The sequence below is a fragment of the Hypoxylon fragiforme genome, assembly GCF_022984875.1.
Source record: "Hypoxylon fragiforme strain CBS 206.31 chromosome Unknown GGS25scaffold_8, whole genome shotgun sequence".
NCBI lineage: Eukaryota > Fungi > Ascomycota > Sordariomycetes > Xylariales > Hypoxylaceae > Hypoxylon > Hypoxylon fragiforme.
The window spans coordinates 632,628-650,254 of record NW_026054763.1 but is presented as its reverse complement, the minus strand read 5'-3'; the positions used below and the strand labels follow the sequence as shown (position 1 = coordinate 650,254).

General features: G+C 48.2%; 4 protein-coding genes across 4 annotated transcripts; 2 read left to right on the top strand and 2 right to left on the bottom strand.

Moving 5' to 3' along the window:
- Positions 1-1,953: 1,953 nt before the first annotated feature.
- Positions 1,954-5,107, top strand: GGS25DRAFT_403381 (glycosyl transferase family group 2-domain-containing protein). Its single transcript, XM_049258445.1, has 3 exons — positions 1,954-2,588; positions 2,648-3,301; positions 3,398-5,107. Exons 1-3 carry the CDS (start codon positions 2,157-2,159, stop codon positions 4,988-4,990), a joined length of 2,679 nt encoding a protein of 892 aa, XP_049113692.1. The 5' UTR covers positions 1,954-2,156; the 3' UTR covers positions 4,991-5,107.
- A 2,947-nt stretch (positions 5,108-8,054) lies between these two features.
- GGS25DRAFT_403359 (glycoside hydrolase family 16 protein) lies at positions 8,055-9,873 on the top strand. Its single transcript, XM_049258444.1, has 2 exons — positions 8,055-9,186; positions 9,259-9,873. Exons 1-2 carry the CDS (start codon positions 8,375-8,377, stop codon positions 9,746-9,748), a joined length of 1,302 nt encoding a protein of 433 aa, XP_049113691.1. The 5' UTR covers positions 8,055-8,374; the 3' UTR covers positions 9,749-9,873.
- Positions 9,874-10,580: 707 nt separating this feature from the next.
- GGS25DRAFT_533780 (uncharacterized protein) lies at positions 10,581-11,642 on the bottom strand (the record flags this gene model as incomplete). The annotated part of the gene is made up of 3 exons (XM_049265710.1): positions 10,581-11,059; positions 11,158-11,379; positions 11,469-11,642. 3 exons carry the CDS (start codon positions 11,640-11,642, stop codon positions 10,811-10,813), a joined length of 645 nt encoding a protein of 214 aa, XP_049113690.1. The 3' UTR covers positions 10,581-10,810.
- A 2,178-nt stretch (positions 11,643-13,820) lies between these two features.
- GGS25DRAFT_403300 (citrate synthase) lies at positions 13,821-16,085 on the bottom strand. Its single transcript, XM_049258443.1, has 4 exons — positions 15,651-16,085; positions 15,390-15,574; positions 14,634-15,332; positions 13,821-14,559 (listed from the first exon to the last, which is right to left on the bottom strand). The coding sequence occupies exons 1-4, from the start codon at positions 15,696-15,698 to the stop codon at positions 14,067-14,069; spliced, it is 1,425 nt and encodes a 474-aa protein (XP_049113689.1). The 5' UTR covers positions 15,699-16,085; the 3' UTR covers positions 13,821-14,066.
- Positions 16,086-17,627: the final 1,542 nt, after the last annotated feature.

Below are 17,627 nucleotides of genomic sequence, written 5' to 3'. Positions count from 1 at the left end.
AAGGTTTGGGGGTTTCTGTGTTTTCATTGGATCCCGATACGCGTGGTACAAGTACAGCATCGTAGCTGGCTGCTGCTGCAGGCGTGCAGATGCAGAAAGATAATCTACTACCCTGGCTACCATGTACATACACTGCTGGGTAGATAGATATTTCACATTTTCGCCATCGTCGAAGTTCGCAAAGAACCATTGGAACGGCGTTTCTGGTTACGATGTGTGCTGCGGGGTACGAGGTGCAGACAGCCCTGGAGGTTATGGATATGTAGGCATGTAGTGTATGGATGAATGTATGTATGTATGTAGGGGAGAAGAGAGACATGCATGAGAGCTACATAGCAGCTGGGGTTGCTTTTCGGTCGGATAAATGAGATTGATAGGTATCTCATGCCCCAGATGTTCGGGCTACACGTGCAGCGGCGCCAGGATCTGGACATCGAGCCCGACTCGGCATTGATATATTGTTTCTTATGTATGGCGTTTGTTATACATACATACATACCATAGACCATAGTATGTTCGGCTATGTCTACTACGTATGCTATCAAGTAGGTACCTAGTAGGTAAGTAATGATAGTAAAATCCCACTATCATTCCCTTCTTAATCTAAACATCCATCCATTAATAGATGATACACAGTAGTAGCTACAGCAACACGATGCTAGCCTTGGAGAATTGAGTGGTTGGTTTACTTACCTACCGATTTCCTGCCAAGACGCTGTCAATACCACCCCCTTGATAGATACCAAGTAGGTGACGATGTTCCTTCCTGCTCAAGTGGTCGATGGATTTTTGACAGGCCAGGGGTGTATCATGTATGTGCCTATTGATTGAGTACCTACCTACCTACCTACCTACCGTGACCAATGCGGCCAGGCCCTTATCGTCTACCATGCCGCGACTGCTACACTGACAACTGACGCTCTTTCGCCCCCCAACCCGGAACCCCTGTTATACATATCTCGTCTCGACTTGCTGCTAACCCGAAGGCTGGAAGATAATACGGCTGGCCTAGGTATGTGGTTTTCTCGTCTAGATAGGTATTCCCGGCCATGACCGAACCGATCCAATACTGGGTGGAGTTACAGCAGGTGGCTGCATTCAACACTGTTCTCGACTCGGTGCTGAAAACTCATTGATCCCATGCCTTGCTCATCCTTCAGAATCCGTTACCTATCTATCTTCAGGTCCTTCTATGAACGAACGCCCCCTCGCTACCTAGTATGTTTAAGACCCTCACTCATATCTACATTCGTTCCAAAGTCCCGTCCCTCGTTTAAATATTGAAACTCGAACGACTTGTGTGGCTTGTCGACTAGACCGAAGTTCTTTTTTAACTCGTGAAATTCATACCGAGCTATTATTATCAAGCCACATGAACTTTCTATCCATGCTAAATAGATACCTAGAGAAGGACTTGTTCTGAAGTAAGCTTGAGCTATCGTAAACCTAGACGCTCAGTCAGTTGCATACTATATGGTGGAAGACGCTATGTCGATCTAGTCCGAGCATTGTCTCTTTTACATTTGTCCGTCGTCTGTGTTACTTTTGCTTCCCGGTCCGTCTGTGAGTATATTTCTTCCTGCTCCTCCTGCTCTGCCACTTGGCTTTTCGAAACCCTGGTATCTAACCCTAGTGCCAGACGATTTGTTTTGGTCATCGTGGGGCTTGACTACTATCGAAACCCTTCCAGCCATTTTTATATCCCACGCAGGATTATACTTTCAGTGGCCGCTCTCATTTCTCACTTGACACTCTTGGAGGCTTAGGTGATTCATCCAAGGGAAACGATCTTACCCTTATTGAAAGGTCGACTCTATCCCTTCTTTTCTTTCACAAGAGGCTGTTACATACACCTTATTCTAGCGTTGCTGTCAAATCCTGGAAGTGGTGTTGAATACTCTGTCGGTAGCAAAAGTATCTAGCACGAGCCTTTGCTGTCTCTGATGCTCTAACACGCTGGGAAATCTCTTTCTCATCTCATGACTACCTGTCGTCCCTGCCCAATCGTGAGTCAGCTTCCTGCCTTGTGAGGATTCTGATAGTCTCTGTCCAACTCTCTCGCTCCCATACACACACCTCGTCGTCGGCTGTCCTTCCAGTTAACCTATCACCTCAGAACTTGCCCATAGCGGAACTCACCAAACGCACACAACACCATGGGCCTATACAGCTACTTCCGGGCCGAGAAGCCCAGGAACACCGCCCTTTCTCCCAGCAACACCATAATGAGGGCCCTCCCACCACCACCACTCTCCCCGGTTCACCACGGCGGACTGTTCGAGGGATCCCTGCCAGTCCCGATAGACCTGGCAGACTTCGGCCTGCAGATCCCGCCGTCGAGCTTCGGGTCGTCGCGGCACTCGATATCGGGGCGCTCGACCAACAGCTCCGTCTTCCTCGACGACATCAAGCACGAGGTCATGGTTAACTACCTGTACCAGCAGCAGTGCGCGCACCTCTGGGTCAGCGACGGCAGCGGCGATGTCGAGGGCGTGCTGCTGCGCAAGACGAGGGGCGCGTACATGGCGTGCCCACCTACGCTGTTGGATTCTCCGTTCGCGATGTCGTGTACCGCTCTTAATGTCCAGGTACTGTCTCGTCATCTCAGGCCCCGTAGCCTGGCTACTTTCGCTAACGATTTACACAGTGTGCCATGACCGTGAATTCCAGAGTGATCAAGACCTTCCTGTCCTGGTCCCCAGATGCCGTGGACGTGCCGTTGATGAACGGCCTCCGCATCCAGATCCTGCCGACGATGGACGATCTCGCCAGGGCGCGGAAGCACCAGTTCGCCGCCTTCGTGGCGTCGGAGGCCCTGCTGGTCGTCTGGGACGACGACGCGCTGCATCTCGTCCAGCGCGCCAAGGCCATCGAGTCGGAGCTCATGGAGCTCGTCTGGCAGACCGGCGAGATCGGCGAGGAGGAAGGCGAAAAAACCCCCCGCATATTCACGGGCGGCGAGATCGAGATCGACGAGGAGAGCGGCCAGATCAAGCCGGAAAAGCGGCCGGTCCATCTGCTGAACACCTACCTCGTCTCCTTCGTCCTCGTCATCGTTACCACGTCCCTGGGCGCGGCGTGGAGACAGCTGGCGATCGAGGTGTCTGTCGACGGCAGCTATGTGCGACTAGCCCTCATAGGACTCTTCCCCATCCAAGTTTTCTTCTCCCTCTTCTTCGCGCAGGTCCTCGTCGGGTGTCTCGCCCAGATATTCGGCCCCATTCGCCAGCTTACCATCAATTCTAAATTCTACTCTGCGCGTCCGCCGCCCCGGTTACGGACACCAACTTTACCTCACATTGTAAGTCTTTACTCCTCCATATCAGCTCGACGGCATCACCCTTACCCCGCAAAGGAGTCTTATACCAACCATCTGATTTTTTTAACATTAAAATAGACAGTACAATGCCCCGTCTACAAAGAAGGCCTCGCCGCCGTCATCCTACCCACCGTCCGCTCCGTGAAACAAGCCATCAGCACGTACGAGCTGCAAGGGGGCTCCGCCAACCTCTTCATCAACGACGACGGGCTGCAGCTGATCCCGGAGGAGGAGCGGCAGGCGCGCATCAGCTTCTACGCGGACCACAGCATCGGCTGGGTCGCGCGGCCGCGCCACGGCGAGCACGGCTTCCTGCGCCGGGGCAAGTTCAAGAAGGCCTCCAACATGAACTTCGCCCTCATGATCTCCTGCAAGGTCGAGGACAAACTGGCGCTGTACGACCGCGGCCTCGGCTGGTCGCAGACCGACGAGGCGTTGGCGTACGAGAAGGCGCTCAAGGAGGTGCTGCAGGAGGACGGGCGCGCGTGGGCGGACGGGAACATCAGAGTGGGTGATTATATACTGCTGGTCGACTCGGACACGAGGGTGCCGTCGGACTGCCTGCTAGATGCCGTGTCGGAGATGGAGCAGTCGCCGGACGTGGGGATCATGCAGTTCAGCTCGGGCGTGATGCAGGTCGTGCACACGTACTTCGAGAACGGCATCACCTTCTTCACGGACCTCATCTACAGCGCGATCCGCTACACGGTGTCCAACGGCGACGTCGCGCCCTTCGTCGGCCACAACGCGATACTGCGCTGGAGCGCGATCCAGCAGGTCTCGTACGAGGACGAGGACGGGTACGAGAAGTTCTGGTCCGAGTCCCACGTCTCCGAGGACTTCGACATGTCGCTCCGGCTGCAGTGCAACGGCTACATCATCCGGCTGGCCGCGTGGGCCGGCGAGGGGTTCAAGGAGGGCGTGTCGCTGACGGTGTACGACGAGCTGGCGCGGTGGGAGAAGTACGCGTACGGGTGCAACGAGCTGCTGTTCCACCCGATCCGCAAGTGGCTGTGGCGGGGGCCCTTCACCCCGCTGTTCCGCCGCTTCCTGTTCTCCAACATCCGCCTCACGTCCAAGGTGACCATCATCTCGTACATCGGGACGTACTACGCGATCGGCGCGGCGTGGATCATGACGTCGGTCAACTACTTCATCATGGGCTGGTTTAACGGTTACTTGGACAAGTACTACATCGACTCCTGGCAGGTCTGGTTCTCCATCATCATCGTCTTCAACGGGCTCGGCAACGTCGCGCTCGCCGTCATGCGCTACCGCGTCGGCGAGCGCACGCTCGGCTACGCCGTCTACGAGAACTTCAAGTGGACGTTCCTGCTAGCCATTTTCCTAGGCGGCCTCTCCCTGCACGTCAGCCAGGCGCTGCTCGCGCACATGTTCGAGATCGACATGACCTGGGGCGCCACCTCCAAGGAGGCCGAATTTTCCAACTTCTTCATCGAGGTCCCCAAGGTGCTCAAGAAGTTCAAGTACTCCATGGCGTTCTCGCTGCTGTTCCTCGTCGGCATGATCATCGTGGCGGTTGCGCCGTTTGTCCCGCATAACTGGCGCATCACGGACTTCGTCGCCATCTTGCCCATGGCTACGGTCGCGAGCAGTCATTTTCTGTTACCGCTCGCGCTGAACCCGGCGCTCATGACGTTTTCGTGGTGATCAAGCCTAAGCCCAAGCCTAAGCCCAAGCCTAAGCTTAAGCCAAAGCCAAGGCATAGTTATATTATAATATTATATCGCGGCTATTAATAAGCCCCAAAAATATTTCGTCGTGGCTATCGCGGCAAAGACCTCTCTGCCGTACACGCACGCCCTCCTCCTCCTCCTCCTCCTCCTCCTCCTCCTCCCACAAATCCCACAATTCTTCACGTTGCTCCTAAAAACTTACATTGAACTATTTTCCCTCCAATTCCGAATATACCCTCACCGCAACTTGACTGTATTCTGGGAAGATGGATGCATAGTATGTACGCGTGTACAGGGGTAAAACAAAAAAAAAACAATCATTGTCCGGTCTGATCTGATAGCTACAGTAATAAGAGCGACGACGACTCGACTCCTTAATGGAAATTTTGTGGTCCATAGATTTTCGTGCCATTTGGTCCGGCATCGTCAATGGTGGGATAACTACAGGTGAGCAAGGACCGACCACAGCAACAGCTGTGGAAGTACATAGATAGTACGCGTCTCTCCGGCCGAAGGCGAAGGGGGGGCGTCGTGGACAAGCCTACTATGTAACAAAAAAAAAGCTGTACGTATGTACTACGTACTACAAAATGGATACTCATGTTAGAATTTTGTGGGTGTCGGGTGGATGATGGGATATCTAGTGTATACTATGGACCTGGATATTTATTAGGTAAAGTAGTAACTAACTAACCTACTATGTAAAGAGAAGGCTTAGAAGCACGTACTGTACATAGCCCATATACCGTCTTAGCCGTAGGATAGAGATTAGGGACCATATAATTATTCTTGGAATAATAATAAAATCTAATGTTACCTACTAGGTTAGGTATGTAGCTTTGCTGTGTAGTTAATTACTGGAACAATCGGCTTGTCTGTTCGGCGATGTGTCTGGATGAAGTTACTTGTGCCAAACTGCCAATAACTACACTGGAGACTGAGTAATTTTGTGAAGTAATGTACAATACATGTACCTAACTAACCTTAGCATACTTGCTGATCAGGATTATCAGCACCATTTTGGACTTTGATAGGATATGTATGTATTATTTTTGAGATTTGATAGACAATCCCCATTCTATATACAGCAAAGAACTTCGTACAACGAATGTTATACATAGTAAGTAAGTAATAACTACCTACATAGGTAGATATCGCATCCTTGTGTTGCTCTGTAAATCGGAGTCCCATACACCAAACGGATGCTTTGCTTTGCTTACCTACATAGCAATCACAGGTACACACTTTCGGATGAACTTGGGAATACACTCACAGTGACAAGACATGATCATTTGATGTTGTTCAATGCAATCATGTCAACTGAAACATTCAATGTTTGCATGGTTATTGTCATCAATGAAACGCCCAGGCTTTCTTGCTTGGTACAATACAATACATACGTAGACTGCCGGGTATGTCGTAGACTCATAGTACCCAGCACATTAATACCAAGCCTTTTACAGCGTCGTATTATTATGTTACTCTCGGCTTGCATCATCTCTGTCAGAAGTTACTTACCTATCTAGATAATACTAGTCTGGGGTAAGTACAGATCTTTGAAGGATGTAGGACCATTGTAGGTATGTACTTGGAGTATAAAAGATAGGTATCGATCACAAGTTCTAACATTACTATAATGTTTATGATATTTGGCTATGAACAATGAGGTTAATGAATAACAAGTCTAGCGACAAGACCACGGAGATGACGAAAATAGTACACCTACTATTTAGTAGTAAGAAAAAGAAGAAGAAAAAAAAGGATACACTAAGAAAAGCCATGACGAACGGTGCAGGTCAAGTTAAATTACCTTATCATAAAAATACATGTTGATTGTTGAAGGCGTACATGATTACCGCTTGATTCGGTAACTTCCAAGTAGGGTTTCGGATTGCACAAGTGTAAAAGTGCACTAAACAGTTCTAAACAGTTCTAAACCTGCACTTTTCAAATCAGTGTAGCACTTTTCGGGCCGGAAATATTCCGGACCCATATATTTAGGATTTGGGACCCATATTTAAGATATGAATTCAGTTAATTCCTGATAAATATCTTGGTTGAATATACCAAATTTGAGTTTTTGCTTTTTTGTAGCCGTAATATTATTTCAAGTTTGAGCCTTTTCGCGTGTCTTTAAGAGGCATATCGTGATAGTCACAAATTCGTAATATCGTAGCGACAGCAAGCTCGATATTATATTCCCTAAACATTATGGATTAAAGCTTAAGTGTAAGTTATTGTGGTGATAGTAACGGTAGTATACTAGTGATGTTTTGGGAAAAGTGGGGAAAAGTGTAAAGTGTAAAGTGCTGTTTTAAACAGCACTTTACACTATTCAGCACTTTTCCGAAAAGTGCTACACTTTAGAAACCCTACTTCCAAGCCTATACAGTACTTAATTGTCGATCAACTAAGCTGGAACCAGTAACGCGTCGAACTTCGGATCGACAAACTAACCCTGACCCCTTGTTTGTCTTCCCTGAATCCAAGATATTGGAAGCTAGCTAAGCGGCCGGCGGGAAGCCCCTTTTCCCCTGACACTATGAACCAACCAATGACCAATCACCTTATCCTCTTATCACCTTCGGGAAGTGGACAAGCCAAAACAGGGCCGCTGGATGGTTGAACAAGAGAGAGGGGGCTGCTTTAATGGAAAATTCATTCATTCATTCATTCATCCATCTACCTATCCATTCACACCTGGGCACTGATTCGGCAAATCAAACCTCAAATCACTCCTTTATGCTCTGACCGGCATCCTAATCGGCATCCTAACCCACGCTCCCTTCATCTTCGTGTGTGCGCACCAAGACTTTTGCGAAAGAAAAAAAAAAGATAAACTCTTACGATCCTTACTAACTCGGGTATCTACATTGTAATCTACGGCCTCACGGCTTTCAACGTATCCCTACCTATTAACTACTTCTTATACCAAACCTTTCTCTTACTATCTTTAACAAATATCTACAACTTACCTAACTATCTCGAATTAGACTAAGGGTCACCACGTTCCTTACTTGGATTTACCTATCTATCTGCCAAGTTACATCTGATCTAGAACTGCTGTTGATCACTGCTCTAAAACAGATCCTTCCACTCTCTATTAAAATTAGACTCACAGTCGGGGATTATGTTGTTGTCAAGATAAATCTTGAAAAATAAAAAAAAACGAACTCGTCAAGAAGACTCGTTATATTGGCACTAGTCCAACCCACGCTCTTTGTGCGCCGTACTGTCTTCGAGCAAGGCAGTCGGCTCAACTCGGTACCTACTGTACCTACCTAAAACTGATCTTGAATCAGAAATCACATACACCCCCCCTATATTACACATCATTCCTCGGGCCTCCATCATCACCATGCCGTCCCGATCCTTCAAGACGCTAGCGGCTGCGCTGCTTTCGTCCAGCGTCATATATCCCGTCGTGGCCCAGCTCGCCACGCAGTGCAACCCGCTCAACACGACCTGCCCGCCAGACCCGGCGCTGTCCACGTCGCATACATTCTACTTCAACGCCACGCCGCCCGCGGGCACATTCAACACGACCGCCGGCACCGTCGACTACTCGTTCGACAAGGGCGCGGCGTTCACGATCGACAAGAAGGGCGTGTCGCCGACGCTGATCTCGAACTTCTACTTCTTCTTCGGCCGGACCGAGGTGCACCTGAAAGCCGCCCCGGGCACCGGCGTGATCAGCTCGATCGTCTGGTCCTCCGACGTCCTCGACGAGGTCGACTGGGAGTTCAAGGGCGGCAACACCACGCACACCTTCACCAACTACTTCGGCAAGGGGGAGCCCGACTTCAGGAACGCGGGCGACCACGCGGTCAACGGCGGCGTGCAGGCCGACTACCACAACTACACGTCGACGTGGACAAAGGAGAAGCTCGAGTGGTACCTCGACGGCGAGCTCATCCGCACCCTGCTGCCCCAGGACGCCAACAACACGCACTTCTACCCGCAGACCCCCATGAAGCTCAGCCTCGGCATCTGGGCCGGCGGCGACCCGGACATGCCCAAGGGCACCATCGAGTGGGCCGGCGGCCAGACCGACTACGCCGAGCCGTACACCATGTACGTCAAGAGCGCCGCCGTCGAGGACTACTCCACCGGCACCGAGTACTCGTACAGCGACCACTCCGGTTCGTGGGAGAGCATCAAGATCGCTACGTAAGTTACCACACCTTCCCCCCCCCCTTCTCCCCCCGCACAAATAACCCAAACTAACCAAACCCTTCCCAGCGGCGGCAACTCCACCGCCTTCCAAAACATCAACAAAGAGCCGGAGAAATCGCTCTCGCAGAAGTGGGCCGAGCTCCCCTCGTCGACCAAGTCAGGCGTGTACGCCGGCGCCGGCGGCGTCGGCGCGATCCTGTTCGCCGCGCTGGCCTGGTACTACATGCGGCAGCGGCGCAGCGGGCAGCGGGAGGCGGCCGCGCTGGCCGCGCGCCAGGAGCAGGAGCGCATGGAGATGGAGGGGTTCAAGCGCGCCGGCGGCGACCCGGACGCGCTGCGCTTCGACGGCACGGAGTACAAGGGGGGCAGCGCGGGGGCGTACGCCGGGGGTTACGGCGGCGCGGAGAGGGGGGACTCGCCGCCGGGGAGCTCGATGGGCGCGCAGCCGGAGAAGGGCTGGGATCCGACGGGGTCCGGCAATCAGGGGCCGGGGGCGAGCATGCCGCTTTTGAGAGACGATCCGAATACGAGCGCGATGTCCGGGGCGAGGCGGTAGTTGAGGAGTAGGTGTGGTGTGGTGTGGTGTGGTGTGGTGTGGTGGTAGGCTTGCGATGGATTATGGAAATGAAGGGTTAGCTTTTTTCGATCTTCACCGACCCCTGCCCCCCTTTTTTCCCTCAGGGGCTAGCTGGAGCAATAAGGTGGTGGAGAAGCAGAGAGGAAGATAGAGATGGAGGGGTGGGAAGAAGAGAGGAAGGGAGGTGGAGGTAGAGGTAGAGGTAGCGAGATGATATAGAGAGATTTGGCCGATACAGTTTTTAACTGAACTATACCTAATGCTTGGTTTCTAGAATCAATCGGGGGATACCTAACTATATACAAAGAGATGGGTGGGAAGCGGAGGGAAGGGTACCTATGAAGAGAGGGGGAGGAAGGAGGAAGGAGAGGAGTGAAGGGCGAAGATTAACTCGTTCCATTGTCGTCTGGCTACGATGGGTGAGGGATGGGGTTCGTGAAGTTTCATGTAATTTTTTTATTTTTATTTCCATAAATGGCCTCCAAAAAAGAGAAAGCTAGATGTGTCCCTACCTAGGTATCTACTTGGGTGGTCTGGGTTGGGTTGGGTGTGTTCTCCCTAGCAGCGATTGTATTTGCTCGGCATAATATACTATATATGTACATCTTCCTGTCTTTCTAGGTGCCTGCCTTCTAGGTACCTTCTATATAAAGGAAATCCGTTCCTGGACTTCCCCCGAAAAGGGGTATTACATAATCACCGTAACAACCATTTCACATCATATCAAAACTTAGTCAGGTATAGGTTGTATGAGTCGGACGATTGAATTATCCTGTATGCTATGCTATATATGTCCACGAAGTTGTAGTGTGTCGCTTTCAGGTAATAATAAAAAAGTCTTCGGTTTTCCTTTGCTGGCCCTTCTTAAAATCCCCTTGTCCCGTTGTACCCAAACCGCCTCTTTCGTATCTGGTCACCCCCTTACTTAACCCAGTACCCTACTAAACCTTTCGGCAAGCATCCATACTCGGTCAAGTAGATGGTGTAGGTAGATAATCGGACACCTAGACGTGATCCATCCGCAGCACCCCCCCTCACCCCCTACGCCTTGCATGGCTGCCAGCTAACATGGACCTGCTGGGTGAACGCTACAGTGGCGTCGTCGTCTGAGATCTGGCCGGACGCGCTGGCGTTGCTCGACGTCAGCGCGATGCGGTTGTTGACGTTGAGGATGCCCGAGGCGCCGCAGGGCGACCAGATGACGGACGCGGTCGGCACCTGGTCCTGCTTCGTGTACACCTGGCCGTCGACCCAGAGGCCGCCGCCGTCGATGGAGGTGCGGGTTGTGGTCTTGTTTGTGCTCGTTAGTGCGTATCTATACAGGATATTTGCGTATTCTTGTGGGGAGAAAGGGGGGGTGGGGAAAGGGGGAGAGGGAATAAACTCACAGTAGCAGCCGCATCCTGCGAGAAGTAATAAGTCGAGTAGAAGGTACCCGTCACGCCCGCCTCCAGCTGGGCATAGCCGTGGTAGGTGGACTCGACGATGGCGAACTGGAAGCCGCCGGGGTACTTGAGGTTGAGGTGCAGCTGGCAGTTCTTGGACTTGTCCGACGGCGTGGTGCCGGGGCCCGTGTACACCTGGAAGGCGTCGAAGCCGAAGGTGATGACCTATCATTTCTTGTTAGTAACCTTAGAATTGACGCAAGTGAAAAGAGACCCGGCCCATTCTCTGGCAAGATCAGTTCAGGGATTCTCACATTTCGATCTGGAGCCAGATCGGTCGTCACAGTACCCTGCGGGCACCCGTTCCCGCTAGCGGACGCGCTGATGATGGAGATCTCGTCTAGCTTCGGGGTGTCGTCGTTGCCAATGATGCCGATGGGCTTAGCCACGGCGAGGACGGGGGTAAGGAGGGCAATGAAGGACCGCATGGTGATTGATAGCTAGTAGTTTGAATACCTAGAGAAAAGAAATTGGAGCAATATGAAAACCTACAACTATAGTAGCAGACAGGATTTGTTATAGCTTAGTAGTCGGAAGCTGACATGGACAAGATCGACCATATTCGCGGGACGTGGCCATATTTATAACTTTTTTTTTGTTCCTTGCCATCATGAAGCATGTCGTCAGACCCCCCGGGAACCGAGAACCTGAGTCTATGGGTAGTGCTTCCGGTCAAAGACGGAGATAGGTCCATGACATGACAACCCAGCCCCAACACGCTCTAGGCGATACACATTCACGAATATGTGTGGTGATGAGCAGAAGAAGGAAGTCCTAAGAAGGCGTAAGAAAGCGCTACCTTGATTTAATTTCGGGAATTGATTTCGCGAACCTAGACCGCGAGCATTAGGAGCCAAACCCCAGCTCATGGACCTTTCCAGCCCTCGCTCTCACAATTTGCGGTTGAATTGCTAGTACATACGATGGTGAAATAGATTGAAATCATATTAAACTCGAAGGGGGGCCCCTAGCACAGGTTTCTCTTCTCCGCTGGTTTGGTACGGCCGGTTCTTTTTATAGAAACTATCTATTCATTAACAAATAAAGAGAGAGAGAGAGAGAGAGAGAGAGAGGTTTCAAACCTGATTGTTAGATAGATGGATAGAAAGAACCCTTGAACACATGACACGGGTAAGAAGCAACTCACCGTCCAACGATGTACACTTAGTTTTGATCCGACACCCTGATGGAGGCTCTGGAAAAGCGAAAGGCCTCCCTCTCTCTCCTTTGATACAAGGGATCTAGACGGAGTGGAACCACTTACTTACAGAATCTAGGTCCTGACAAAAAGGCGAGACATCCGTCCTTGCGGAGCCATCATCAGACAACTTTGGCAGGGATACTAACAAGTTGATGCTATTTTCGGTCGGTTTGTAGCGTTCGCGGAATAGATTAGGCTTGATTAACCATTCCCATTTATAGATCCCTGCCTCAGGTCAATTTTGCCCGGGGACTAGGCATAGGTACATGATATGCAGCATGGTTAGGTAGGTACCCAGAAACTGCTAACATCTTGGAATCGAAAGACAAAAACGGTATATCATCCCTTATGCTTCCCAAGCAGAGCAAGAAACGCTGTCTCGAATATACGTCGGGTAGATCGGAATCTGCCGTATATAGAGCTACCGGCCCGGTAACCGCTACTAAGCTTGCCGTCTACATAGGACGTCTAAAGTGAGTGAGTGAGTGGCCATACGAGTGAAATTCGCCTTCAGATCTAGAGTGGGCGGGCGTTATGACGACTTTGATGAACCCAGAAACGATTGATATCAATGGACAGCAGGCTATGCTGACTCGGGCGTCTCCGTCGACGAACTTTGGCTAGACCGCTGACTTGCAACGAAAAGCGATCATACGCGTGAGGAAAAAAGAAAAAAAAGGACTGCCTACTCGGCCTCGAAGGCCTCTTTAACCTCTTTAGCCGCCTGAACGGATGTCAGGGGAATTATGCACGCTAGACCCAACACGACCGTTGCTTACACGTGTTGTTCAAGGATAGATTCATATTACTTTCGTCCCGTATGCTCATTTTGACATTTCGATGCTTTCAGCAAATCCCCGGAATCCTCCTCCTCTGGTCCAAGGAACCAAATATGGATGACTCTTACGAGGGCTAGACCCTTTTACTTCCCGCAACGTTTTGGATCTGAAAGATGCTTTGGAATTCATAGTTCCGTGTCAGCTACCGGACATACATACATGTGCATGCATGCAAATATAACAGAGCGGTGCATGATCTGGGCTGTGAGGTTGGCTGGACCACCTGACGTGACATACGATGATGCAAAAAACGAACATAGCGTTGTATGCGTGAGCCGTGTCGAGGCCCTCGTAACACACTCGGGTAGGATCCAAATTTAGAATCCCTGTGATCCAGTAACCGAGATGTTTTTAGTGGTTAATATTTTCATTCCCCTCGCAGCCATACCATGACGATATCAGCTCACCCCTAATTACCTAAGGTTAGCTCTTCTCGTTTATCGGAGCTCTCAAGGTTGAATGTCCACCCTGCTGAGGGGTTGAAGCTATTCATGGATCTTCATTGTCACATAAAAGAGAGATAATGGCGTGGATGGGTTGTACATTGCGAGTAGGGAGAATCTGCCTTAATACTGTCAGGTAGTTCATCCCCTACACGGTGAAAACTGAGAGCTACAAGTAGCGGTACAAGCTCACTCCCTTGACAGATAAGGACAGCTCGCCTACTTGAACTAAGAGCGAGATATTAATTTCAAAGTTGTGGTAACTAAAGTATTCCCTATTCTCGATGCCGTCATGCAAGTAGAAATCTAATGCGAAAAAAGTTGTTGAACTCGGAACGCCGAAAAGGTACGGTCTTGCGCACAAAACTCTCACGATTCTACCAGCTTCAGTATGCCTTCCAAATTTATGCTCTTGGGTCGCTCAATGGGCAAGCCTAGAGCACGATCCCAGATAAGCTGAGCGAGAGGTCCCAATCCTCGACTAACACCAAAGGTCGCTGTGTAGTAGAGGGTTTCGTGAAAACCGTAATGGTGGAACAATACTCCACTGCTGGAATCGACATTGGGATAGGGGTTCTTTGTCTTACCATGCTTCTTCAAGACTTGAGGGGCAACTTCACTGTTTATCTTGACAAGCTGGAAGACGGGATCGTTTGCAATCGCGGGACGACTAGCCGCATAATCCATCAGTGCCTCGAAACGAGGATCGGGTTTGCGAAGAACAGCGTGACCATAGCCAGGGATGACTCGGCCGCTCTTGAGCGTGGACCATAGGTAATCATTGATATCCTTCTCCGAGTACTTTTCCGGGATGCTTTCCTTCATTTGAAGAATCCAGCGTAAGACTTCCTGTGCGGCAAGCCTGCAAAGTATGGTTAATCGAGTGTGTTCCCAAGACGATACCAAATTGAGACTGAATGGGGAAAAAGAACTTACCCGTGCAGAGGTCCAGCCAGACCTTGGAGACCGGCACTATAACTTAAGAAGGGGTCACTGAGGGCGCTTCCGACTAGGTGAGTAGCGTGAGCTGAGACATTTCCACCTTCGTGGTCACCATGCAGCGCAAGGTATAATCTTAATAGATCCTGGAAATCTTCATTCTCTTTTCCACCCTTTCCAAGCATGGAGGCGAAGTTGTAAGACCAATCCTGATCGGGGTCGACATCACCGGGTAACGCACCGCCAGTTCGGTACGAGTTCTGGTATATCTTGGCGGCGATAGTGGGTAGCTTAGCAAGTAGACTGATCACGTCGTCAAAGGTGGGCTCCCAGTAGTCGGCCTTGTTCAAGCCTTGTTCGTAAGCTCTCGCAAACTTAGAGGTGTAGTTTAAGGCGCTAACTGCCATGGAAAACTGGGTCATGGGATGTAGGTCCTTCGGAAAGCTGTCGAGCATCTTGTTGACAAAGTCCGGAAGCCGAGCCTGTTCGGCAAGCTCGCGTGATAGATGGCGGACTTGGTTGACCGACGGGACTCGGCCTGTCAAAAGAAGCCAGAACATGGCTTCCGGGAGCATTTCCGTTCCCGACGTGCCCTTGGGCAGCTCCTTTTGGCAGTCCTTTATCGTTCGACCGTGGAATCTGATTCCCTCGTTCGCATCAAGTACTGAACCTTCCCAAACCATGGCCTTCAAGCCTCTGTAGCTGGATTAGTCCCCATAAGTGAATATGGCGTAGAAATACACATGACAGTACCTCATTCCACCGACGGTGTTTTCTACTTTGAGTTCACCGATGACCTTGGAGCCATTTTTCTTGATCTTTTTAAGAAGCTCCCTCTTGGCGGGAATAACCTCTTTCAGGGTTTCCTTCAAATCAGGTTCCGCCGACGAAGAATACAGCCTAGCCGCCGGGGTAAAGACCGCTGAGACGGCACGTGGCTGTTGGGCGTTGAGTTAGATTATTATCGCGTAATGAAGGTAAGGCTACCTGGACGTCAGGTGCTTTCCCACTTACCCTCAGAGCTCCCAATGCTCTAGACGTGGTTTTAAGATTCATAGCCATGGCTGGATCGGAACAGCTACCTAATATGCTTTTGTGGTTGAAATGTAGCCGGAATTATGTAAATTTCTAGAATAAACCCGCAAGACGCCGTTACAATTCAAGAGAACTGGGCTGAGAACAGCATGGAATGACCAAAGACGAAAAGCAGACGCAATGCTGATACCAAGTTGTAATGATTAGGGAAAAGGTGACAAGAAATCACGTCGGGGGTTTTCAATGTTCAATGTTCCTGACAACTCTCTCTAATGTTGCATGTGGATGAGCTGATACATGTACATGTACATACCGGTATGCATATATGGGTACCTAGGTATCATGTACTACGTAGGTATTTCACAGATGTGCATACAACGTTGAACGTGTACTACCAGTAAGACAATCATCACAATGGACACCAGATATATGCAGGTCACTACATACTAGGTACAAACAGATTACTAGATATGTAATACTATGACCCTGTATCTCCCCACACGATTGACTAGCTCCTCCCCCGCACAACCGAGGGAAACCATGCCTTTAGCCCGTCATTCATCGTTGTATCTTGTGTACGCCTGCCATGCAATTTATTGTGTATTATTTTGGAGATATGTACCTAGTACTATGTATATACTTAATATACCAAAGAACCTACATGTATCAAGTGGTCGTACTCATGTAGGTACCTGGCTAGTATAGCAGCATAACATGAACCGACTTCGGATCGAAAGTCTGCAGCCAACAAGATTGAATGTTCTCATCTCCAGATATGCAATTTTATGTATACCTACCTGCGGATATGTAATGCATCTCGGCTATGGATATTTACCCCTCATGATAGGTGCAAGGTAACTAACCCCTACCCCTAAAAGCTCGTGCAATGAGAAGATTGACTACATCCCTGGATAATGCAATTGTCCAATCCAAGGGAGGAACGCGCCCTTACTCCTGACTCCGATGTCCTATGTATTAGGGTACCTTTCAAATGTTAACACTTTTAATAACCCTTGGTAAATAGTATAAATGAAATAAGGAAGCCGCGGTTTACCGTATAAGCTTATTAATGTTTTAAAAAATACCCGGCAAATTATAAGCAATTTAAATTAATAAAACTTTATTAATTTAATATTTAAAAAATCGTTATTTTATAACAATTTTAATTTTAAGTATTATTTCTTAATTTTTTTAATTTTTAAAACATTAAATATATAATTATACCTTTAACGGCTTTTATAAAATATTATTTACTTTATTTAAAAAAAAGAAAAATAAGTTTTAATTATTTAAATAATTAATTTAATTAAAAGTTAATTATTAATTAATTTAAATAAACGTTTTTTTTATATAAAATAATAATTATATATAATAAAACTTAAAAAGTTAAATAATTAATTAATGAAAATATATAAAAGAAAAAAAAAAAGTTAAGCTTTTAACGTTTTAAGCTAATTATATATACATAAATAAAGTTTAATTAATTATAATAATAATAATTATAAGGATGTTTATATAATAGTAGTTATAAATAATTATAAAAGTGGTTATTTACGTTTATAATTATGTTTTAATATTACTTTTTTTTTAATAAAAAGGATAATATTTACGTTATTTAAGTTTAATAATTTATATATATATATATATATTAATCCTTAATTTTAATTTTTAAGTTAACTTATATTACTTTAATTAAAATAACTTTAAATAATCTTTTTAATGGGATATATATAATGTTAATAATTAAGGTGGTTTTAAGTTACCTTAAAACTTTATTAATAGCTTATGCGTTAAAGCTTTATTATAACTTTGTTAATATATAAGGATAAAAATATAAAAGGAATAATGTTTTTAAGATAGCCATGTTAAATAACTATTATGTTAAAAGGTTTTATTAGTTAAGGTAATTAAAAGTTAAAAAGTTTTATTAGTTAAAGAGATCGAGAATTAAAGGTT